Below are 26,307 nucleotides of genomic sequence, written 5' to 3'. Positions count from 1 at the left end.
AGTAAGGCAATCTACCAATACAACTCCCTTCACTTAGCCATCAGCTTCAGTGGTGGAGAAGAGGTCAGGGAGAGGGTCACTCTCTTCCTCCTGCCCCTCATCTGTGGCCATGAGCAGGGTTAAGTCAGCCCTGTCATAGTAAGGTTTCAGGCGATTGACATGAAGCACCCTAAGGGGGCTTCTGGCAGTGCCCAGGTCTACCAATAGGGTGACCTCACTTTTCTTTTCCACAATGAGATGAGGTCCATTCCATTTGTCCAGGAGTGCTCTTAGGGCCACATGCTCCAATACCCATCCTTCTGTCCTGGATGGTACTGAGTTAGGATAGCCTTCTGGTCATGCCATTGCTTTTGGAGCTCTTGGCTGGCCTGAATGTTTTTACTGGCCTTTTTCATGTACTCAGCCATCTTTGATCTGAGGCCAAGTACACAATCCACAATGTCCTGTTTGTGAGCTTTTAAAGGTTGTTCCCAACCCTCCTTCACAAGAGCAAGGGTATCTCTTAAAGGGTGTCCAAAGAGGAGTTCAAAGGGGCTGAAGCCCACTCCTTTTTGGGGTACCTCCCAATAAGCAAAAAGGAGGCATGGCAACAGGACATCCCATCTCCTCCTGAGTTTTTCAGGGAGTTCCATGATCATGCCTTGGAGAGTTTTATTAAACCTCTCAACCAATCCATTTGTTTGTGGATGATAAGGAGTAGTGAACTTGTAAGTAACACCACACTCCTTCCACATAGATTTGAGGTATGTAGACATGAAGTTACTTCCTCTGTCTGATACCGCTTCCTTACGGAAGCCAGCTCTGGAAAATATTCCCAGGAGGGCCTTTGCCACTGCAGGAGCTGTAGTTGTCCTTAAGGGTATAGCTTCAGGATACCCAGTGGAATGGTCCACTACCACAAGGATAAATCTATTTCCCTTAGCTGTTGGAGGGTCAAGGGGGCCAACAATGTCAACCACTACCCTTTCAAAGGGCACCCCAACCACTGGGAGGGGAATTAAGGGGGAATTAAGGGGCGCTTAAGTGTGCTACCAGTCTTGCCAATGGCTTGGCAGGTCACACAGGAGTGACACAACTCCTTGGTGTCCTCTGACATATGAGGCCAGTGAAACAATGGAACACGTCTGTCTCAAATCTCACTTTGGCCCAAATGCCCAGCCAAAGGAATATCATGAGCCAAAGTCAGAAGAAACTCCCTATAATGCAAAGGGATGACCAATCTCCTGGCAGCTCCAGGTTTAGGGTCCCTTGACTCAGTATAGAGCAGGTTGTCTTCCCAATAGACTTATGGCTATTGCTGGTATCCCCATTCTGCTGTTTGATAGCTTGCTGTCTTAAACCCTCTAGTGTGGGACAAGTTTGCTGTACCACACTCAGCTCTTCCCCAGCAGGCCCCCCTGCACCCAAAAGCTCAGGAGTGTCTGCTGCCAGCTCATCTGGTATAGGTTCTGCACAGGGAGAGGACCTATACCAGGGAGAGGATTCCTCAAAAGGGGAATCATCTGGAGAGAGAAGGATAGTGGGCAAGGATTTACCCTTTCTATCCCTAGCTTTTAGGAGCATTTGGTCCATTTTTCCAGGATCCAAGCTTCCCTGTCCTCCTTGCTTCTGGGCCTGAGCCCATGTGAGAGCAAAGATATGCCCTGGAATGCCCAGCATTGCTGCATGAGCCTCCAACTCCACTTCAGGCCAAGCTGATGTCTCCAAATCATTACCTAGTTTGCAGTCTACAGGTAAATCAGTGGCTACCACAACTTTCTTTGTACCAGTAACCCCCCCCCCAGTTGAGATTCATGGGGTGGCTAAGAGTGTTGTTATGAGCATCAGTCACTTGGTACTTCTGACCAAGGAGGTGTTGTTTAGGGGGAACCATGGTGACACTGGCTCCTGTGTCCCTGTAGGCCTCAACCTCAACACAATTTATTAGGGGTAGTTGCTGGTACTTACCAATATTAAGGGGACAAGCAACCATCAGAGACTAAAACAGCCTCCGTGGTCTCCCTAACAAGACCAACCCCAACTTCATTACCAATGGTAAGACCAGCTACACCCTTTGATTGGCTATTTGTAGTGTTCTTCCCACCAACACTGCTATTACTAGGGGCACTAGTGGATGCAGTTGAGGTTGTGGTAGTGGGAGCCTTGGTGTTTTTCTTTGGACAAGTGGAATCACTTGCCCAATGGCCTTTACTTTTACATAAATAACACCATGGCTTCTTTTGATTGTGTAAAGAGGATTTGGACTCACCTCTCCCAGAGGATTTTTGTGGGCCTGATGAAGACTCTGAACTCTTTTTGTCTTTTTCCCCACCCTTGCCTGTAGAATTACTAGCCTTCTTACCATCCTTGTCACCACCTGTATGTGCTTTTCTGCTCACTCCTGTTCTGACTCATTTGTCTGCCTTCTTTCCCAATTCTTGGGGAGAGGTCAGATCTGAGTCTACAAAGTACTGATTCAACAAGACAGACACACAATTATTCAAAATATGCTCTCTCAGAATAAGATTACATATGCTTTCATAGTCAGTCACCTTACTGCCATATAACCATCCCTCCAAGGCCTTCACTGAACAGTCTACAAAGTCTGTCCAGTCTTGAGAGGACTCTTTTCTGGTATCTCTGAACTTTATCCTGTATTGTTCAGTCGTTAAGCCAAATCCATCTAAGAGTGCATCTTTCAAAACTTTATAATTGTTGCCATCACTCTCCCTGACAGTAAGGAGTCTGTCCCTACCTTTGCCAGTGAAAGATAGCCACAATATTGCAGACCATTGCCTTTGAGGGACCAACTGTACCATACAGGCCCTCTCAAGTGCAGAAAACCACCTGTTTATGTCATCCCCCTTCTTGTAATGGGGAACAATATTGTGCAGGTTTCTGGAATCTGTTTCTTTAACCGGATGACTATCAAGATTGCTGCTGCTGCCACCGTGGGGAACGAACCCCAACTTCTGTCTTTCCCTCTCTACATCTAGGGATACCCTGTCTAAGGCTAACTGCTGCTATCTTAGCTTCCGTCTGGCCTCGTCCAACCTCAGCTTTCTAAGTTCCCTTTCTAGGGTATTATCCTCAGGGTGGGAGGTTTGGGAATTCTCTCACACAGAGGTAATGTGATAATTAGCAGAAGTGGACCTTTCCCTAACCCCCTGAACACTAGTGACCTGGCCTTTTGGAGTGAAAGGTTCCCTACTGATGTGTGGCCCCCTCCCACTACCAGCTTCACTAGGTGGCCTGATAACTGGAAGGTCTTTGGAAGTACCCTCCCCAGAGTTTTCAGGGCCCTCCCCTGATTCTCCCTGGGTACCCCCCCTCCTCTACCTCCTGATCCTGGGTTTGGCCAGTCTGATTCTGGGCACTTTCAAGGAGAAGGCTGAGAAGGAGCTCTTGGGTAGGGTACTTACCAATCCCTAAACTCCTTTCTATACAGAGACCCCTCAAACCTTTAAAGTTTAAATTGGCATAGGTTGTCTGCACAACTTTGGGAGTGGCCTCTACTACAGGCATAGTGGAAAGAAAGAGTTTAGGGAAGACAGAAAAAGTTTAGAAAACTTTTAAAGAAAAGAGAAAAACTTTTTCAAACTTTTCTGAAACATTTTAGAAAGTTTTTATAAGGAAAGTAAGACTGTTAAGGTTAATTGTGTATATTTCTAGGTATTTAGAATATGGTTTTCTTATGAAAAGCACCAATGACAAAGTTGTAAAGCAGTTACAAGTACGTATCCCACCGCTGCACCACCAATGTAGGAGGCTGCCCTGGCTTATAGTGTGTACCAATGGTACTTACACATTGTGCCAGGTCCAGTTATCCCTTATTAGTAGATTAGTAGTGTTCTAGCAGGTTAGGCTGATAGAGGTAGCTATATCAGAGCAGCTTAGGCTAGGAGACATGCAAAGCTCCTACTATACCACTTATATCATATAGGTACTATACCATAAGAAAGACAATACTCAGAGTTACTAAAAATAAAGGTACTTTATTTTAGTGACAATGTGCCAAAAATATCTCAGATGATATACTCCCTTAGGAGGTAAGTAAAATACACAAAATATACACACAAACCAAAACCAGGTAAGTAACACAGTCAGAAAATAGTGCAAACACTGTAGAATACAATAGGATGCAATAGGCCTAGGGGTAACACAAACCATATACTAAGAAAGTGGAATGTGAACCATGAATGGACCCCTAGGCGAGTGTAGTGTGTAGAGGGTCACTGGGAGCATAAGAAAACACTAGGGTGTCCGAGATAACCCACCCTAAGACCCTGGAAAATAGGAGTAAAGTACTACTATTTCCCCAGAAACACACTAAAGTCATGATATGGGATTTTACAAAGACCACAACAGATTGCAAAGCACTGAAGATGGATTCCTGGACCTGAGGACCTGCAAAGGAAGGGGACAAAGTCAAAGAGTCGTGAAAGTGTCCAGTGGGCCAGCAGGATCCCATTAAACCCTGGATGAGGGTGCAAATTGGCTGCCTCTGGATGGAAGAAGCTGAAGATTCTGTGACAACAAAATATGCTAGTAACTTCTCCTTTGTGGAGACGATGTCCCACGGCATGCTGGAGGACGCAGAGTTGTTTCCTTGTCAAAATAATGCAAATAAGCCTTGCTAGCTGCAAGAATCACATTTAGAGAAAAAGGGTGCTGTCTGGGCCCAGGAAAGATCAGGGTGTCACCACATGGGTGAGGAGACAGAGGGGGCCCTCAGCAACATAGAGAGCCCATGTACAAGCAGGAAGCAGCCGCAGAAGTCCTTGAACACAGGTGCAAGAAGTCTGAACATGGTGGTTATCTCAACACTGCAAAAGGAGGTCCCACAACACCGGAGATCAACTCAGGGAGCTGAGCATCACAGGACAGAGTGCTGGGGACCTAGGCTTGGCTGTGCATGCAGGATTTTGTAGAGATGTGCACAGAAGCCCTTGTGGCTGCAGTTCATGCAGTGCACTGGATTACTGTCTGGAGAGGGGAGGCAAGGACTTACCTAATCCAAATTTGGACAGTTGGACCACTGGACAGTCTGGGTCACTTGGGTCTACCATCTGTGTTCCAGGGGCCACGCTCGTCAGGATGAGAGAGGTCCCAGAGTACCAGTGAAGCTGACGTTTTTTGCCTGCTGAAACGGGGGAAGATTCCGTCGACCCACAGGAGATTTCTTCATGGCTTCCAGTGCAGAATGAAGGCAGGGAGCCCCCAAAGCATGCACCACCAGGAAATAGTCGGGAAAGCCGGCAGGATTAGGCGCTACAATGTCGCTGGTAGTCTTCTTGCTACTTTGTTGCAGTTTTGCAGGCGCCCTGTATTAGTCAGTGGTCGATCCTTGGCAAAAGTCGAAGAGAGAGGTGCAGAGGAACTCTGGTGAATTCTTGCAAGTCGTTATCTGAGGAAAAGCCCACCAGAGAGACCCTAAGTAGCCCTCAGAGGAGGATTGGCCACATAGTCAGGTAAGCACCTATCAGGAGGGGCCTCTGATGTCACCTGCTGGCACTGGCCACTCAGAGGCCTCCAGAGTGCCCTCACACCTCTGGAAACAAGATGGCAGAGGTCTGGGACACACTGGAGGAGCTCTGGGCACCAACCCTGGGGTGGTGATGGACAGGGGAGTGGTCACTCCCCTTTCCTTTGTTCAATTTTGAACCAGAGCAGGGACTGGGGGTTCCCTTTAACCGGTGTAGACTGGCTTATGCAAGGAGGGAACCATCTGTGCCCTTCAAAGCATTTCCAGAGGCTGGGAGAGGTTACCCCTCCCCAGCCTTAAACACCTATTTCCAAAGAGAGACGGTGTAACAGCCTCTCTTAGATGAAATTCCTTGTTCTGCCTTCCTGGGACTGGGCTGACCAGACCACAGGAGAGCAGAACCCTGTCTGTGGGGTGGCAGCAGCGGTAGCTGCAGAGAAAACCCCAGAGAGCTGGTTTGGCAGTACCCGGGGTCCATAGTGGAGCCCCGGGGATGCATGGAATTGGCTCCCCAATACCAGATTTTGCATGGGGGACAATTCCATCATCGTCTACATGTTACATGGCCATATTCAGAGTTACCATTGTGAAGCTACATATAGGTACAGACCTATATGTAGTGCACATATGTAATGGTGTCCCCGCACTCACCAAATTCAGGGAAAATGCCCTGAAGGATGTGGGGGCACCTTTGCTAGTGAAAGGGTGCCCTCACACTTAGTAACTTTGCACCTAACCTTCACCAAGTGATGGTTAGACATATAGGTGACTTATAAGTTACTTAAGTGCAGTGAAAATGGCTGTGAAATAATGTGTGGGTTATTTCACTCAAGCTGCATTTGCAGTACTGTGTAAAGGTTTGTCTGAGCTCCCTATGGGTGGCAAAAGAAATGCTGCAGCCCATAGGGATCTCCTTGAACCCCAAAACCATGGGTACCTAGGTACCATATACTAGGGAATTATAAGGGTGTTCCAGTGTGCCAATTGAAATTGGTAAAAGGGGTCACTAGCCTATAGTGACAAATTTAAAGGCAGAGAGAGCAGGTTCTAATTAGCAGAGCCTCAGTGGCACAGTCACTACACAGGTATACACATTCCGGCCACAAGCTATGAGCACTGGGGTCCTGGCTAGCAGGATCCCAGTGAGACAGGCAAAAACAAACTTACATACATGTAAAAATGGGGGTAACATGCCAGGCAAAATGGTACTTTCCTACACCTTTTAAAATCTGCTTCCTTTCATTTGAAAAAGACATGCATAAGTCATGCCTTTGCCGGTGTTTGGCCCTCCTACATAGCATCGGTAAACTACTGAAACCATTCGAGGCTTGATCTTTCCAGCCTGGTTTCCAGACTACTTTATCTGTTTATTTTCCACACAGCGCGATTGCGCTGGGGGTTACATAGCGCGAACACGCTCAGTTTTTCCGTTCTCAATTTCAGCATGATCGCGCTGCATTTTTTCTTATTGCTGGTCTCTTGCAAAGAACACCGATGTCCTTAAGCCAAGTTCTGTTATTTAAACCCATACATTTAAAATAAATAACATACAATATTCTTTTATCTCCAAAAGACAGGACATTCATTAATACAACTTAGAAAACAAAAAAACCTACACTTGAAAGCAACAGTTCCACAAACAATGCCCTCTCATGCTCCATTTGCAAAGCATGGAAACTGGACTCGAAAACCATCTATTGGTTCATAAATAAAATATAATCTGATCAGCGGTTGGACATGGAATCAATTCTACCTCTTCCTGAGTTAGAGGTTTCAAACCATTTCATCAGCAAGCAGCGCTTTATTTGGTGCGTTCTCTTAAATTGTAGGAACACCCGTAGACACTGAGGCCCATATTTATACTTTTTGACGCACAACTGCGCCAACGCAGTTGTGCGTCAAAAAATTTAACGCCGGCTAACGCCATTCCAAAGCACCATGCGGGTGCCTTATTTATTGAATGACGTTAGCCGGCACAAATCAGGCCCCCCTATGCCACAAAAAAATTACGAAAAAAATACTTACCTGAACTTACTTTAAGTTCCCTGGGATGGGTCCCTCCATCCGTGGGCGTCCTCCTGGGGTGGGCAAGGGTGGCAGGGGGTGTCCCTGGGGGCATGGGAGGGCACCTCTGGGCTCCTTCCGAGCCCACAGGTCCCTTAACGCCTGCCCTGACCAGGCGTTAAAAAATGACGCAAAAGCAGCTGGACGTCATTTTTTAAGGCCCGCCCACTCCCGTGCGTCATTTTTGCACGGGAGTTTAAATAAGGCGCACATGCCTTAGAGTCATTTTTTAGAAGGGAACGCCTACCTTGCATATAATTAACGCAAGGTAGGTGTCCACGCAAAAAAATGACGCAAACTCCAAGATCTTTGGCGCTAGACGGTTCTAACGCCAAAGTATAAATATGGAGTTAGCTTTGCGTCGGATTTGAGTAAAAAAAAACGACGCAAATCCGGCGCAAACAGAGTATAAATATGCCCCTAAAATGCCTGCCGAAGAAGAGTACGTTAATTTTTCCACGCTCTCCCCACCCCCACACTTGCCTCAAGTTAAGGCTAAACTCAAGGAGGACTGCTGCCTCTCAGTTCCCCCAATGGAGCCCCTCGTGTGACCTTTTGTTTTTGCCCGGGCCGCAGTTTGGGAACCACTGCTTTAAAGCTTCTAGTGCTTCGCTTTCACAGCCAGTGATGTCAGCAGGATATCCCCATGGAAATATCTCAGTGCAGCTCATGCATTATTCTCTCTGTTCCTCGCCCGCCGCTGGTAGCAAAAAAAACACCACAGTAAATGATTGTAGAGCAAGCAGGGGGAGCTTCCTTTCGCAGCTTTGCTATTATAAACACCAAGGCATAATTCATCATCATTTTTTGGTGTTTCACTCATTTTTCAATTATTTCTTGCCCTCTTGCTCTTTCCTTTTTTAGGCTCGAGCCTGCGTTGCATGCGCTCGCGCATGCGTTTCGCAGGGAGACTCTTTTGTATTTATAAAAGGGCTCGGAGCCCTTTCAACTTCACATCAGTGTTTTTTATTGGTTGGTGGGCTTCCCTAATAAAATCCCCTTGCTTTCATTAGTCGAAGGCACGCATATGGCATGCCTTTTCCGGTGGCTAGCCCTCTTCCAGCGCAGCGACCAAGTACAGAAAACGTGCGAGGTTCGCTGTTTTCCATCGGGCTCGTGGACTTTTTTTTCCTCTAATTTACGAGCCCGATCTCGCTTGGCAGAAGTCTATCGCTTTACGTACTTGATTTCACTTTTTCGGGTTACGTACATAAATGCACTTTTGCCCGATAGGTGAAAAGTCGGGTTAGGAGTTTACAACGCGATCAGCTCTAACACGAGCAAACGCGAGACCCGATGCATTGTAAATGCTTGTTTCTCCTGATGAGCTTGGTTGCTCTGCGCCTGAGAAAATGGCAAACTGCAAGCGGAAAGCTTGCCTTGCATCCTGTCAATTCTATATCAGGACCGGAGGCTCGGATTATGCTTTCTCTTTCTTTACTGAAAATTCACAGCAGCCAATTAAAACACGTTTAAACAAAAAACAACATTTCCCAATGTGCTCTAGTGTATAAGTCACATGCACCAATCAACCATCGTGACCTTAGTCCATAAAGTCCATAACCTTGAACGTCATATCCTCTTTCTTTGCTGCTTCGCAGCAGATAAGTAACTTTTCACTTTATCTTAAATTTATTACCTTTTAGATTGTGGTATTGAAGTTTAAAAGTGTTTAATTTTACAGGCGTTGCGAGTCCGCCCGCCTTACTGTTTGTATTAATCCTTTGGTTTCGGCTTCTTACCGAGTTAATTATGTTTATTGATTTTCTGTCAAGAGCGACTGTTGTTAACTGACAACCAGCTTCCTGCCGAGTTAAGTGTTTTATTGATTTTCCCTCGCAGAGGGAATTCTCTTGTTTATTGATTTTTCTGGTCTAACTTTGCAGAGCAGGCTGCACATTTCTTTTCGGCTTCCAGCCGAGTGTTTAATTTAATTAGATTTTCCCTTATGTAGGGAACCCGGGAGAGGACTGCGTGTTAGACACGCAGTCTGTTTTCTATGGCAACCGGTGTTGCCAAACGCGTGCGTCATTGACGAACCGATCTCATTCCACTTTGATTCTACATGAGATCGGTTCGTCTTCTGATAGCGCGTGAGGCATTGGAGTTTGTCTAGAGCAACTGCTCACTTCCTCCCCAACGCCCAGTTAAGAAGAGCACTTACTGGGTTGTAAAATATCTTACAAAGGCTGGGCCTAGAGTGATATTATTAATATTCTGCAGGCATCCTTCTCAGTGATTTACCATTGCTGCATATATATATGCTTATCTCCCATTAGATAGGTTTTAAGTGTATATATATAATATTCCCCTACTAGTGCACCTGCTGGGGTTTTATCACTCCCCCTGTTATTATTCTTGTCTCCTGGTTTTATAGTTTATTCATTATGGCTCAATGGAGTGACCAGGATGGAGGGTTCTACCCTGAGGATACCGGCAACCAACTAGAGATAGATTTGGTTGAAGCTCTAGATTCAAGAGTACAACAGTCGATTAATGATGCTCTGGCTAGAGCTCTTGGCCCCTTTCCAGGCCAATTATTAGAATATGCCCAAGCACAGGGCTGGAGGACCGGGGACCCCTCCCCCTCCTCCGAAGGCAATACTACCCCTGTTCCTACAAAATCAAAATCTAAGAATATCTCATAGGAGGATCCTGTTGGAGAGTTGCATGCCGACATGTTTGAAAAATTGCGCAAGAAAAGAAGCGCGGATCACAATTATAGCTCCCAACGCAATTCCTCTTCATCAGGGGACTCCGATGTTCTGGATTCTGATGACATTACCACTCTAAACCTTAGTAAGAAATCAAAAACTACCTCTTCTACACCTCAAATTTTAGATTTTAACCCTTCAGAGATTATACATCCTAGATCTTCGAGTTGGCTTCCAACTCCTGAGGTAGCACTCTACGTTCACGCTAACTTAAGGAAAGGTTTTGATAAAGAGGTGCGCTCCAGACTCAAGGCGGAATGCCCCAGACCGGAGCTAGATAATAACGTGAAAATCACAATAGGTAGAAATGGGCCTGGGGGAACACAAACCATATACTAAAATAGTGGAATGCGTAAGTCGGTTTCCCACCTAGGCAAGTGTAGTGTGGAGCGGGGCATTGTGAGTGTAAGAAAACACCAAAGGTAAGTAATAGAACTCAACCCAGGGCCCAGGGAAGGAGTAAATCACTGTCAGTTTCCTAGAACTCACAAGAGCACATGATAGAAGATTATGCAAGAACCAGAAGAGTCTGCAAGACACAAACAATGGATTCCTGGACCTGAAGACCTATGGAAGAAGGGCACCAAGTCCAAGAAGCACTAAAGAGACCAGGGAGAACAGGAGCCCCTGCTAACCCGGATAAAGGTGCAAAAGAAGAACCACCGGTGAAGAAGAACAGTCAGTACTGCACTCAAGTAGATGGATGTGGGTTCCTGGTTTGTGCAGATGATGTCCCATGCTGGATAGACGATTGCAGTCTGCTTTGCATCGCTGGATCCTGCCAACAAGCCTTGGCACACGCAAACATGCAGTTAGCAGAAAATAGCGCTGGGTGGGACCAGGAGGCACCTGGTGGACTCTACCCAAGAGAGGGAGACAGAGAGGGCTCTCAGCAAGTCAGAGAACCCTCAGAAAACCAGGCAGAATGCACAGGAGTCCCACAGCAAGGGGACAAAGAAGGTGCAAATGGAGGCCCATGCAGCACTAAACAAAGGGATCCCATGCCATTGGAGAACCACTCAGAAAGCTGTGCATTTCAGGAAGGAGTGCTGGAGCTGTGCTGTGCACGAAGAACTTTATGGAAGATCACACACAAGCCTTGGCAACTGCAAAACACGCGGTGCATAGGGGTACTGTCTTGTGTGGGGAGGCAGGCTCTTACCTCCACAAAAGTTGGACAGCTGGACCTTGGGACCATTGGGACCACTTTCAGCCTACCACCCGTGTTGCTGGATCCACGCACTTCGTCAGGAGACGGGACCCACGCAAGTGGTCATCGCTGCAGAAGGGGTGCCTGCTGTAGCAGGGAAGTGACTCCTTCACTTCAAGGGAGATTCCTTCATTTTTCTGGTGCAGGCTGAAGACAGGCATTCTTTGGAGGATGCATGACCTGGAAACAGTTGCAGTTGCTGGCAGGAGCTGAAGGTACTATGTTGCAGAAGTCGTCTTTGCTTCTCTGTTGCAGTTTATAGAGTTCCTGGGGAGTCCAGATGCAGTTTCATCGGTAGAAGGTTAAGTAAGGGATGCAGAGGACTCTTTCTGGATTCTTGCAATCCGAATCTGAGGAAATTCCCAGAGTAGAGACACTAAATAGCCATGAAAGGGGGATTGGTCAGATACACAGGCAAGCACCTATCAGGGGAGGGCTCTGATGTCACCTACTGGCACTGGCCACTCTGATGCTCCCAGAGTGCCCCACCACCTTGGTATAGATGATGGCAAAACCCAGGGACACTCTGGAGGAGCTCTGGGCGCAACCCCTGGAGTGGTGATGGACAGGGGAGTGGTCATTCCCATTCCCTTTGTCAAGTTTTGCACCAGAGCAGGGACTGGGAGTCCCTGAACCAGCGTAGACTGGATTATGCAAGGAGGCACCCAATGTGCTCTTCAAAGCATTTCCAGAGGCTCTGGGAGGCTACCCCTCCCATGCCTGTAACGCCTATTTCCAAAGAGAGAGGGTGTAACACCCCTCTCCTAAAGGAAATGTTTTGTTCTGTCTTTCTGGGCTCGAGCTGTTTCAGCAACAGGAGGGCAGAAATCCGTATGTGAGGTGGCAATAGCTGTGGCTGCCTGAAAATCCTTATAAGGCTGGTTTGGCAATACTGGGCGTCCACTGTGGGGCCCCAGAGTGCATGGAATTCTACAACCAATACTAGAATCAGTATTGGGGTATAATTCCAAAGTGTTAGACGCCTTACATGGCCATATTCGGTATTACCATTGTACAGCTGGACATAGGTATTGACCTATGTTCAGTGCACGCGTAAAATGGCGTCCCCGTACTCACGAAGCCCGGGAAAATGGTCCTGGATGACATGGGGGCACCTTTGTTAGTGCAGGGGTGACCTGACACACAGGTACTTTGTACCTAGCGTTCAGGGTTGGAAGGCTTTACATATAGGTGAATTATAAGTGACCTGATGCAGTGTAAATCGCAGTGAAATGTGCATGCACCATTTCATGCAGGCTGCAATGGCAGTCCTGTAGAAGCCTTTGCATGAGCTCACTATAGGTGGCAAAAGTAATGCTGAAGCCCATAGGGATCACCTGGAACCCCAATGCCCTGAGTACCTAAGTACCATATACTAGGGACTTATAAGGGGTGACCAGTATGCCAATTTGGTATGAGATACTGGGTTACCAAAATTGAGAGGCTACAGAGCATAAGCACTGGGGTCCTTGTAAGCAGGATCCCAGTGACACAGTCAAATACACTGACATCAGGTAGAAATTGGGGGTAACATGCCAAAAAGAGGGTACTTTCCTACATAGATGTCTTGCACTTTCATCCTGGGGTGTTAGTTAGTCTGGGTGCCACATTGCTTCTTGAATGCCTGTTCTTTGTAAGTCTTATCTCTCTTATTCCCTTAAATAGAGCTTCCCTTTGGATCCCCTATCCCCTCTGACTTGCTGTGTGGTCTTGGGCAGCTCTATGCCAGTATTATAACTTTTTTGTCGTCCATGCCACCAGTCTAGCCAATACCCCCCGACAGTTCCTGACAGTTACCTTAATACATTTAATAAGTGATAACTTTCATTTGGAAGCAGGTTGGAAAGGCGAGTTTGAGCTCTAAGGAATTGCATTTTAAAACCCATTTTAATGGTAAAGTTGTTTTTTAGGATACAATTCTGAAAATGCCACATTTCGAAAGTTGTAATTTTCTTGTCTCAACTATATAGGACCATCTCGTCAGACCCTATCAGACCCAACTCTTCAGTACACTTCTGGTCCTGTGGAAGACTTAGAAGAAGGACTGCTATGGTGATCTGCTGCAAGAAGGACTGCCCTTTGGCCCTGCTGCCTGAGTGAGAAACACTGGATGAGCATCTTGAACCTAGGACCACCACAGTGACTCCAAGGGCTGTGTGTTTGGCCTCCTGATCAGTGTCTCGGAGACAGAAAAGGTTCCAATCAACTTGAACCCAGCACATGGACTCTACCTGCTGTGAATCCTCCCCCCCAAGTGGTGCCCCTCCAGTCCTGGACCCTTGGAAGTAGGCTAAATGTGTTCTGCCAGCCTAGCTGTGTTTTCATCAGGACCGATGCAGCAAGATGCAAACCTGGTGCAGCTCTTTACAGCACCTCATTGGAAATGACACAGAGTGATGCATGGTTCAACATAAGCCTGCATCGCAGCTTGCACAGATCATTGGAACCACCACAGTGCGATGCATCTTTGATGCATACCTTGCAGCTTCTCATCAGTACCGATGAAGCAAGACATCAGCTCAACTCAAGCCCACATCGCAACCCTTGTAGTTCGTCAAAACCACTGCTATTCAACACATCCTCGATGCAAGACTGCATCACAGCTCTGGCAGTTCATCGGAACCACTGTTGCGCAACACATCTTTGACATAGACCTCACATTTCTTCTCTGGACCGCCGCAGTATGGCACAGTGCTCTGCAACCAAGATTTAAGGTACATTTCTCAGCAGAACTAACTCGGTCTCTGTATCTGGTCTGCACTCCATTGTGGTCAGCGTGAATCTGTGACTTTGTCCAGGTCAGGCATGACCAGATAACCACAGTTGGAGCTTGGTGCTCTCAAGCAGTATTTTTACCTAAACCATTGAAATTACATATCTCTGGCTCAAATGATTGAGTTTTTGTAGTTTTGTTGTCAAATACTTTATTACATTTTACTCTATTTTTCTAAGTTGTGGGATTTGTCTAGTGTTGTGCTTTGACTTTATTACTACTTATGTGCTGCATAAATGATTTACACATTGCCTCTATTAAAGCCTGACTGTTTTTGTGCCAAGAAAAGGAGATCTCAAGCACTCCAAAGTAATTAATAACAAATTCCTTGATGTTCAGTTTTCTTGTGTTCTTTATTTGCATACAGTAGTCATTGTTTTCGGTTGTTCTTTATAAACATACAGCAGTTGGTTTTTGTGCCAAGCTATTAGAGGTTAACCACAGGCTAAAATGGTGTTTGCTTGTTTTTTCACACTGACAAGAACTGTGGTTGTTGCTTGATTGTTTTTCCACCCTGTGAGAAAACAAGGCTTTTTGCAAGGTCCTCCCAGTTTTTGCCCCCATTGTTTGACTGATACTGGTGTTTTCTGACTCTGATTGCGCCCTGGGCTCTGCTAACCAGACCCGGGATCAATGTTCTATTTAAAAGATATGTGGTAATTAGGCATAATTTCAATTAGCTCTGACAACCTACCTGTAAGTCCTTGTATATAGTAGAGCATGTAGCTTTAGAGACCCTTATAGGCTTATAGCACTTATGGGTGCAATGCCGTGGTGTCTGCTGTAATTTGAGAGTCAGCCCTGCATTGCGTGCTGCTTTTAAAATAGAACTGCATCCAAATCCAGCTTTGGAATTAAAAGTACTTTCAAAGTCTTAAACTACCTTAGGTCTGCCCTAGGTGGCCCAAGGGTAGGATTCATTGTTGTAATAAGCAGGGACATTTTAAACAGATGTTTTTCATGCACTGGGGAGGGAAAAACTGTCAATTTCATTTTCCCCCATTGTAGCACTGCTAACTCCAATGGCTGACATGAGAAGGCTTTATTAAACTTTAAGAAAATCTAACTTTTGACAGAAATGGGCTAGAACCATGATTCAAAGTGTCAAAATAATAGTTACACTAAAATCCAACACCTTGGCAAAGTTGAAGTCTAGTGCAGGAAAGTAATTTTAGTACTGCTTTCCTAACGTTACCTAAAATCACCCCTGCGCTGAGACAAAGAGACCATCTGGTGGGAGGAGATCTGCTGCTGCAGATGCCAGGAAAGGAAGGGGGCTGGGTAGCTAAACTGGTCTTGAAAAGGAGAGGGGCAGATTGTACAGGAGCCAGGCACACCCCACTTTCTGCACCCTGTCCAGATGGGAGCCTCTCCAATTAGATTAGGAGAGGGGCTGGAAGGGGAGTGTAGGGAAAAGTTAGCCAGACCTGTGTTTTGGGATAGCCTGGCCTGAACCTACTGGAAAGATTTTCTCCATTTTGGATTTTTAGGTAACAGTGCTTTCTGGGGCAAAAATATGCCACGCTTCTAAGGAAGTTGTCATCACAGAGGGTGGCACCCTGTACCCCATTGGTCAGGGGTGCCCCCCTGCCTGTCAGCCCAGAAACAATGTGGATTAATATGGGAGAGCTGCCAACAACTCAGATCGCTGCCTAGAAATATGAAAAGAAGAAGGACTGCCCTGCTGAACTCCTTGTCAGCACCAAGAGAGAACTACACTCAAAAGGACAGACTGCACTTGCTGCATACTCTGAGCCTCACAAAAGAGGACTTTGCTTTGCTTCAAAAGATTAAGGAGTGGACTCCCTGAAAGCAACAGGCAGAAAAGAGCTTCAAGAAGTCACCTGCATCAACTCCACCAAGGCAAACCCAGCTGACCAGCTTCCCCTAGACGTTAAAGGAGTTGAGCAGGTGCATTGTAGGAATTGTAGTCCAAAACCTCCAGTGCTTATGGACTCTTGGCTGGTGTTGTGGACCCCCAAAGACCCAAAAGAAACATCCAGAGAAGTAGGACCGCTCTGCGGGACCTTTGAAATGCACAAGAGAGGACTGCATGCATAAGGCCTGCACCTGATGCACTCACAAGGCTGCACAACAAAAGGACTTTGCCTAGCTGAAAGGATAAGGAGAGGACTCCCTGGTCAGCCATAGGTCGAAAAGTGCTGGAAGGTCTACTTGCAACATCAACAACAAGATCAAAACCAACTGACAAGCTTCACCTGGATTTTACTTGGCTTGACCAGGTGCATCGTGGAAGTTGTAGTCCCAGACCCCGAGAGGCAAACCAGAGCTCCTAAACCCTTGGCTGGTGCTGTGGACTACATCCCTGCATCAAGAAACACTTCTGGAAGTTGGTGTAAAATTGTTACATCATGGGTGGCCTGAACTCTTGACTTAGTTCTGGTCCAGAGCGACCTTTTTAACCCTTTGAATGCTATTTGCTTCTAAGCGCTAGGTTTACTTTTAATCTTTAAAAGTTCATATCTCTGGTTCCCTATATTGGATTTTGGTGTGATTTTAATCATGACAAAATGTATTATTTTTTATAAATTTGTGTTGGATTATTATTGTGTGTTGTGTCTTACTTATTTACTGTATTAGTCTTCTTAAATGCTTTACAAACCTGCCTCCAAAGTTAAGCCTGTCTGCTTGCAGCCAAGCCACCAAAGGTTGAGCAAGGATTAATTTATTGAGAACTTGACTGGAATCTTATTCATGATGTGGGGTTATTACTAGCTGTAGGTGCCTATCTTCACCTACTAATAAACAACTTTCCAACACACATAATCAACAGGTAACCCTAATTCCTACATTAATTCTGAAAACTGAGCTGCTGAAAATGGAATTTTACTGAGGCTCCAACTCACCCCTTTAGCAGGTAGCCCTAAATCCTACATTAATGCTGAAAACTGAGCTGCTGAAAATTTATTTTTACTGAGACGCCTACCACATCTGGGAGAATGACAGATAAAAGCAAATCAGCAAATCACTTCTTGCATTGTGTTTTTTTCTAATTTCCACTGAAAGTTGTATATTTATAACCTTTGTATACTTTGATGAATCAAGCACTCTAATGCAGCAAGAAGACTCAGCTGTGTTGGAATTTTTTACTCTATTTGTTGAAGCACTCCTTCTCCCACCCCTCCACTCAGAATTATTATGCTTTCTGGCTTGAGCCTCCGGGCTGTCCAGGCACTGAGCAGTCAATTCACCATTAATTCAACTCCTAGTTGATGTAAATGAGAGTCATTAATATGACCACAAGCTGCACTGTATAGTAGCAACTTGTGTTTTTAGTTGGCTTCCCAGTTTGATGTCAATTAGTCAGAAATATTATAGTATTGCATAAATCACTTCAAAAGACGAAAAGGAGTTATGAACAAAAACATTTCTAAATTTGTATCCATGGTGCACTTGTGTAACCCCTTTGCTGCCAGGCCTTTTCCCCCTCCTGTGGCGATCCTTTTTTTGGCTATTTGTGGCAGTTCGCGCTTAGGCCCTCATAACTTTTTGTTCACATAAGCTACCCACGCAAAATTTGCGTCCTTTTTTTCCAACATCCTAGGGATTCTAGAGGTACCCAGACTTTGTGGGCTCCCCAGAAGGAGGCCAAGAAATTAGCCAAAATACAGTGAAAATTTCATTTTTTTTAAAAAAAGGGGCTGCAGAAGAAGGCTTGTGTTTTTTTCCCCTGAAAAAGGCATCAACAAAGGGTTTGCGGTGCTAAAATCGCCAGCTTCCCATCTTTCAGGAACAGACAGATTTGAATCAGAAAACCCAATTTTTTAAAACAATTTTGGCATTTTACTGGAACATACCCCATTTTTTAAAAAAATTGTGCTTTCAGCCTCCTTCCAGTTAGTTACCAAAATGGGTGAGAAACCAATGCTGTAACCCAGACAGCTAAACATTTCTGGAAAGTAGACAATATTCTGAATTCAGCAAGGGGTCATTTGTGTACATCCTATAAGTGTTTCCTACAGAAAATAACAGCTCAAATAAAAGAATATTGAAATTGAGGTAAAAAAACAGCAATTTTTCTCCACGTTTTACTCTGTAACTTTTTCCTGAGATGTCAGATTCTTTAAAGCAATATACCATTACGTCAGCTGGACTCTTCTGGTTGTGGGGATATATAGGGCTTGTAGGTTCATCAAGAACTCTAGGAACCCAGAGCCAATAAATGAGCTGCACCTTGCAATGGGTTTTTATTCTATACCAGGTATACAGCAATTCATTTGCTGAAATATAAAAAGTGAAAAATAGGTATCAAGAAAACCTTTGTATTTCCAAAATGGCCACAAGATAAGGTGTTGAGAATTCCGGTGTGCCCATACTAGCATGTGAATTACAGGGCATTTCTCAAATAGACGTCTTTTTTACACACTGCCTTACATTTGGAAGGAAAACATTTAGAGAAAGACAAGGGGCAATAACACTTGTTTTGCTATTCTGTGTTCCTCCAAGTATCCCCATAAAAATGGTACCTCACTTGTGTGGGTAGGCCTAGCGCCCACGAAAGGAAATGGCTCAAAATACAACGTGGACACATCACATTTTTTCACAGAAAACAGAGGTGTTTTTGGCAAAGTGCCTACCTGTGGATTTTGGCCTGTAGTTCAGCCGGCACCTAGGGAAACCTACTAAACCTGTGCATTTTTTAAAACTAGAGACCTAGGGGAATCCAAGATGGGGTGACTTGTGGGGCTCTGACCAGGTTCTGTTACCCAGAATCCTTTGCAAACCTCAAAATTTGGCTAAAAAAACACATTTTCCTCACATTTCGGTGACAGAAAGTTCTGGAATCTGAGAGGAGCCACAAATTTCCTTCCACCCAGCTTTCCCCCAAGTCTCCTGATAAAAATTATACCTCACTTGTGTGGGTAGGCCTAGCGCCCGCAACAGGAAATGTCCCAAAACACAACGTGGACACATCCCATTTTTTGACAGAAAACAGAGGTGTTTTTTGCAAAGTGCCTACCTGTAGATTTTGGCCTCTAGCTCAGCCGGCACCTAGGGAAACCTACTAAACCTGTGCATTTGTTAAAACTAGAGACCTAGGGGAATCCATGATGGGGTGACTTGTGGGGCTCTGACCAGGTTCTGTTACCCAGAATCCTTTGCAAACCTCACAATTTGGCTAAAAAAACGCATTTTCTTCACATTTCGGTGACAGAAAGTTCTGGAATCTGAAAGGAGCCACAAATTTCCTTCCACCCAGCATTCCACCAAGTCTCCCGATAAAAATGATACCTCACTTGTGTGGGTAGGCCTAGCGCCCACGAAAGGAAATGGCCCAAAACACTCAGCCGGCCCCAGGGGGGGGGGGGGCAGAAATGGCCTAAAATAAATATGCCCTCCCAACCCCCCAGGGGTGCAAAAAAAAAGATCCCCAGTGCCTAGTTGTTTCTGCCCCCCTTGGGGGCAGATTGACCTAAAATCGGCAGAAATGGTCTAAATACAATTTGCCCCCCCCCCCACGGGAGCGACCCTTGCCTAATGGGTCGCTCCCCATCTCTAAAAGAACAAACAAAAAAAAACACAAAAAAAACCTTAGCCCTGGTGCCTAGAGGTTTCTGCCTCCGGGGGGGGGGGCAGAAATGGCCTAAAATAAATTTCCCCCCCCCCCCGGAGCGACCCTTGCCTATGGGATCGCTCCCCCTGCGTGATATTGGCGCAAAAAAAAAGATCCCTGGTGCCTAGTGGTTTCTGCCCCCCTTGGGGGCAGATTGACCCAAAATCCACTAATCAGCCCCCAAGGGGGCAGAAATGGTCTAAATACAATTTTACCCCCAGGGGAACGACCCTTGCCTAATGGGTCGCTCCCCATCTCTAAAAAAAATAAATAAAAAAAAAACACAAAAATAAATTTGCCCTGTCGCCTAGAGGTTTCTGCCCACCCGGGGGCAGATCGGCCTAATAACAATAGCCCGATCTGCCCCCAGTGGGGGCAGAAATGGCGTAAAATAAATATGCCCCCGCCACCCCAGCCCCCCGGGAGCGACCCTTGCCTATGGGGTCGCTCCCCTTGCGTGACGTTGGCGCAAAAAAAAATATCCCCGGTGCCTAGTGGTTTCTGCCCCCGTGGGGGCAGATTGACCTAAAATTGGCCGATCTGCCTGGCCTAAATACAATTTGCCCCTCCAGGGGAGCGACCCTTGCCTAAGGGGTCGCTCCCCATCTGTAAAACAACAACAACAACAAAAAATCCCTGGTGCCTAGTGGTTTCTGTCCCATATTAAAATTGGCTGATCTGCCCCCCAGGGGGGCAGAAACGGCCTAAAATAAATTTGCCCCCCGGGAGCGACCCTTGCCTAAGGGGTCGCTCCCCTTGCGTGAAATTCGTGGAAAAAAAAAACTCCCTGGTGTATAGTGGTTTCTGTCCCCCTTGGGAGCAGATTGGCCTCATAAAAATAGGCTAATCTGGCAGAAACGGCCTAAATATAACTTGCCCCCTCAGGGAGCGACCCTTGCCTAAGGGGTCGCTCCCCACCTCAAAAATACAAAACAAAACAAAAAGAACAAAAAAACAAAAAACAATGATCCCTGGTGCCTAGAGGTTACTGCCCCCCCTGGGGGCAGATCGGCCTAAATATAGGCTGATCTGCACCCAGGGGGGGCCGAAAAGGCCTATAAAAAAATGCCCCCCCGTGAGCGACCCTCATGCCAATTTCATTTAAAAAAATAAAATCCCTGGTGTCTAGTGGGCGTTTTGAGCCAAAATGCTGAGAGAGACTTCAAAGGGAAGGAAATAACTTTCCTTCCCTTTGAAGTCTCTCGGCCTCCTCCATGTGATCGGAAGAGAAATGCTTTTGCATTTCTCTTCCAATCACGCTGGAAGCTGAGCTTCCAGCGCAATGAAAGAGGCCCTCTGTGACAATTGTGCGCGCGCTGATGTCACAGGGGGATGGGGGGGTCGGGGTGGAAGGGGAAGGCCTTCCCCTTCCATTGCTGCCTTCGGGGGGTTGGGGGGAACCCCACAGAGGGAGTGCTAGCGCTCCCTCTGGGCTCTGTGCCCAGGACGTAATGGTTACGTCCTGGGCGCACGAGCACTGTGCCTCAGGACGTAACCATTATGTCCTGGGCACAGAAGGGGAGATGGACTTTCCAACAAATAACACATACAGCGAATTGGCAATTTTTTTTTCTATTTCCTTTGATTAAAATAGTTTTACCAATTTGGGTACTTGATGTAATTTCATGCTCCAAAAGCTTCTCCTTAATACTTTTAAAAATGGCCCCTTGAGCGTTCCTGTCAATATTTTAGCTTACGTTGTAATTTTATATCATGTTAGTAAGTCTTACCTTTGCGGACAAAGTTCCCTCGGTTTTTGTCCACAATTTTTCGATCCAGGAATTCATAGTTTGCATTAGGGTCTGATTTCATATTCTTGAATGCAGATTTTTGTAGGACAATATAAATTTCATGATCACTTAACTGCCGTCCTACAAACTGGCATATTTTCAGAACAACAGAGCGAAGGTCCTGAAAGAAGGTAAAGACATTTCTTAATTTGGACAGGAGTTACTTATTTTCAATAAGAGTGAAAGCACCCTTCTAATAACAAAGAAATATTGTAATTTTCCATTGTTTTTGCATGGACAATTAAAAAAATAAAACCTGAGTTGATGGTAAATATGGACATACAGGGGGGCCGAGGGCACCCCCAGTACCAGCGGGGTATTAACAAGTAAGGTTTTCTTACCCATACCGCGTTGCAATAGAGATGGACAATTAAAGCAACATTGAGACAGCTAGTGACTGGGGATATGGTAAAGTGCTATGAATCAAGCTACTGAAAATGCATCATAATTTACACTAATTTACATACACAAAGGTTTGGGAGGAAGACACTTCTGAATCCATGATCCATCTTTGTCGAATTATTCGCAACTTGATCTACGAATCTTGGAAAAGTATCTAATGTTTCGGAAAGTCTTCAAACGCATCTCTTTTCGGTCATTGGCTAGATACTTAACACCAAAAACCTACCAAGTATGCAATATACAATGTTAAAAACTTAGCAATCATAATCGATACATTAAAGTGTTAATACACGATTTACAGGATTCCAAATAATCGTGTCATTCTCTTTCATTTGGATACATGTGGGGGATAGAATTGTTGGAGATGTGTCCTAAGCACCCATGGCCTCATTTACTACAAACTGGCGCAACGCTCATGATGCGCCAGTTTGCTTGCGCCACTCTGCCTCCCTCTAAAAGCACCATGGTAGCTCTGTATTTAGGATACAGCGCACCATGGTGCACAGCTGCGTCAGAATTTCTGACACAGTTGTGGTGCTTTGCTGGACTAGTGTCAAAACTTTTGACGCTTGTCCAGCAAAGCACGGGGAGGCCCATAGAATGAAGCAAAATCGCACTTTAATGCCTGCCCTGAGCAGGCGTTAAAAAATTATGCTAAAATGACTCAGTAAAACCTTGTAGATTACACTGCGCCATTCCTAAGGGCATCATTCCAGGTGAAGGCCTCCCTTGCATACATTATAACTGCTGCAGGTATATTGTGGCGCAAGGGTTTGCAAACTGGCCCAAAGGTACCATCGCACAAGTTTGTAAATATGGCGTGGGGTGGGGGACTGTTCTGTGCCATCGTAGCATCAGAAAACATTTCGCTACAACAGCATGAGGGGCTTGTAAATGAGCCTCCTAGTTTGTTAATATGTTTTCTGTGTTGATATTGATGACTTTTTGACTTCCTCCAAAGTTTGCTTTCTACTATTGTTAACATTTCCTTCTAGTCTTTTGTAATCTTCCTATACAAATGTATTTTGTTCTGATCCATTGTATTTGACTCATTTCTGGTGCAATCTCTTTACGCTTTTCTGGTGTTCTCCATGGGTGTGTCCTTGGTGTTAGTTTTTAATCCGATTTTGTGCTCAGAAGAGCGTGATGGTTTTCAGATGAGCATTTTCTTACTAACCTGGTCACCTAATCTAAGGTATATGTCCATTAGGAAGCTGTACAAGGTCAAATATAAACATAAATTTTACAAGTGATGCAAGATATAGCGGGTTGTGAGCAATGAATGTGGTGTGACATAATAGCTTCTTCATGAACAAAACACATTTTTCTCGGGAGAACTGCAGATTTTAGGTGTACTATGCAAGAGCATCCGTGAGAAATCAGGATTTTCACAATGTTTTTTTACCTTGAAATTGCCATTTTAACCATCTGTCCAAGAGCTTACATGATCTCACATAGCTTTCTTTCACTATTCAAATTCCGTCATCGCATAGCCGACATAGGTGAGGCATGTACTTGCTTACAAAATGCTCATGAATATTAAATATTATGCAGAGGTTCAGTCATCTTGCAAATTATTTTGTGGTTGTTAATTTGTATTTGAAGCTGAGGGGTGGACGACTCAATGCAAAAATCAAACTATTTTGGAAATTTCCATTCATTTTGTTCAGCCAGTAAGCTCCAAACTGGTGTTCATTATGATAGCTGCTTATTTTCTCATTTGAGCCCAGTGCAGAACAAGTGAGGAATCAGTTTGAGGTGTTGACAAAAACATAGGCTCAGATTTATAAGAATCTGGCGCATCAGTACTTATGGGTCAGATTTTTTGCAACCCCCCTCACCGCCACCTAACGACACCATGGGTGCGGTGTATATACAATACGGCGCACCATGACGCACGTTAGGCCAATAACGTCAACATTTTTACAGCTATTGTGGTGCTTTGCTGCACTAGCGTCAAAAATGTTTTTGCTACTGCAGCAAAGTGCAAGGAGGCCCATTCACTTCAATAGATGCGCCTTGTCAACGCCTGCTTTGAGAAGGCGTTAAAAATGAAGCCAAACGGCGGAACGCACTACTTCCATTTATTATGCCTGGCTCAGGCATAATGGGGTCGCAAAGTGGCGCAGTGCATGGTCTATTGAGAAACACGCTTTGCACTGGGGACTTGCTGTCCCAGAAGCCCCCAGGTCAGGCAGCAGCACCAGGAACAGCACCAGCAGCCACGACAAGCACTTAAGAATGCCTTGGGTTTCCCACAGTGCGGCACGCGCTTGCACCGGGGACTCGCTGTCCGAGAAGGCCTCAGGTCAGGGAGCAGCACCAGAAAGCAGTACCAGCAGCCATGAGGAGCACTTAAGAGCACCTTGGGTTTCCCGCAGCGCAGGACGTGCTTTACACCAGGGACTCGCTGTCCCAGAAGGCCTCAGGTCAGGGAGCAGCACCAGGAACAGCACCAGCGGCCACGACGAGCGCTTAAGAGCACCCTGGGTTTTCCGCAGCATGGGACACGCTTTGCACTGGGGACTCACTGTCCCAGAAGGCCCCAGATCAGGGGGTGTCACCAGGAAGCAGCACCAGCAGTCAAGACGAGCGCTTAAGAGCTCCTTGGGTTTCCCACAGCACGGGACGTGCCTGGGCCAAGGGCAGGCTTATCGGTGCCCGTCCGAGGCAGACAGAGGTGGGCCTGGGCCAACCCTCTTGGATTTAAGGTGGGGATTGTACTTCCATAAAATGACTGCTTCTTCTCTGATAACGTTATTGCTGCTCCCAATATAGGCTAGAGGATGGGGAAGCACAAAGCACAAGGGAGCCCGGTGGTGGGCGCTGCTTTATCTAAAATCCCCCAAACTTTCGACAGGTCTTCCAACTGTGCCACTAACTAAATTGATATCTTAATTGAAGAAGTAGAACCCGTGCTGAAAGATAAAGAGAAGGGAGACACTAAGGCCCACATTTATACTTTTTGATGCCAACCTGCACATGCCCAGGTTTGCGTCAAAAAGTTTAATGCCGGTTACCGCCATTCCAACATGCCAGCCGGGTGTCATATTTAAGGAATGATGGTAGCCGGCGCTGCAGCCTGGTTAGCGTCAAAATAAATTACTCTAACCGGGCAGCGGAGGCGTAGGGAAGACTGGGGGTTGTGCGTCAAAGAATGGTGCAAGTCAGGTTAGAGTAAAAAAAAAGACTAAACTGACTAGAGTCATTTTTTGACGCACAACCCCTATGGAAGTGACTCCTGTCTTCGCAAAGACAGGAGTCATGCCCCCCTGCCCAATGGCCGACCAATTGAAATGACAAGGGACAAGGAGAGCCCCCAAAGAGAAGGTTCGAAACACACCCTGCCTACTCTTGTTGAACACAAGAATGTAGCGAATGAAGGCTCTATTAGGGTAGCCAATATGGAGAGAGCACCCTTCGGCAGTTCTAATAACGGCCCCAGGGTTAACAATTATAGTAGCCCTTTGCCACAGTCTCACCCTCGCGTGGGAGCGGCATGGAACTCCTTTAGTGGGCAGCCTTTTATTAACAATCACAATAGCGCTTATCCAATTTATATGTGTAAAGTTCTTATTACCACCAAGCACACGAGAAGATAGCCTGTTGCTACAGAATAAAGTCCCCCACTGGATAAGGCACGTTAGACAATGTGGCTCCATCATATATTCAGATATTATTTCTGCCAAGCGCTATACAGAGAAGACAGGGTGCTGGGACACTATTGAGTTAATGTTATCCAGCCCCAAGCTGGTAAAAGGTTTGATATCTTGGTGGCACGTAATCTATTGCGAAATGGTTAAACATTGTTTTTAAAAACTCTCGGCCTTAGCAAGACACTTTGGCCAAGGGGGCATCCACCACCCTAAACAAGGGGACATCTATTAAGGGAACTGTGGATCTAGTTTCACCTCTGAGGGTGTACTCCATGGACACTAGGAGGGAGGATGCAAATTCAACCAAAAAATAGAGATCACCAAGAACAATGCAAGCAGATGATCTCTCAGACATTGATTGACTGTGGTGAGCATCAGCCCCCCGAACACCAATTCATTACCTGAGGGTGGTAATTCCCTAATGGGATTAAAAGCATACCCGGAATTGACTATTTCTAGGAGGCACGATAAAGCTGAAAATTTAAATATGGCAGAAGCTACCTACTAGGAGATTAACTTTAACTTCTAGCTCCAAGGTCTCATGTAGAAAGCACGTGGGACCTGGGTCCTTCCATCCTGCACCAATTACATGGAATGTAGCTGGTATACGAAACAAGATTGACGATGTTGAGTGGGGTTGTTTATTGAGAGCTTTAGTA

The 26,307-nt window shown here is 45.8% G+C and overlaps 1 protein-coding gene across 4 annotated transcripts in view; it reads right to left on the bottom strand.

Annotated features, from left to right (window-relative positions):
• The window catches only part of LOC138296317 (amine sulfotransferase-like), a 511,069-nt gene that overhangs the window by 103,357 nt on the left and 381,405 nt on the right, over positions 1 to 26,307 (bottom strand). For all 4 annotated transcript variants that reach the window (XM_069235350.1, XM_069235353.1, XM_069235351.1 and 1 more), the window contains one exon: positions 21,531 to 21,711. In XM_069235350.1, coding sequence (XP_069091451.1) covers positions 21,531 to 21,711 — 181 coding nt within the window. The remainder of the gene's footprint in view (positions 1 to 21,530; positions 21,712 to 26,307) is intronic.

The sequence above is a fragment of the Pleurodeles waltl genome, chromosome 5, assembly GCF_031143425.1.
Source record: "Pleurodeles waltl isolate 20211129_DDA chromosome 5, aPleWal1.hap1.20221129, whole genome shotgun sequence".
NCBI classification, from domain to species: Eukaryota; Metazoa; Chordata; class Amphibia; order Caudata; family Salamandridae; genus Pleurodeles; species Pleurodeles waltl.
Note: the sequence above shows the minus strand (reverse complement) of the source record. Positions and strands in the feature narration are given on the sequence as shown.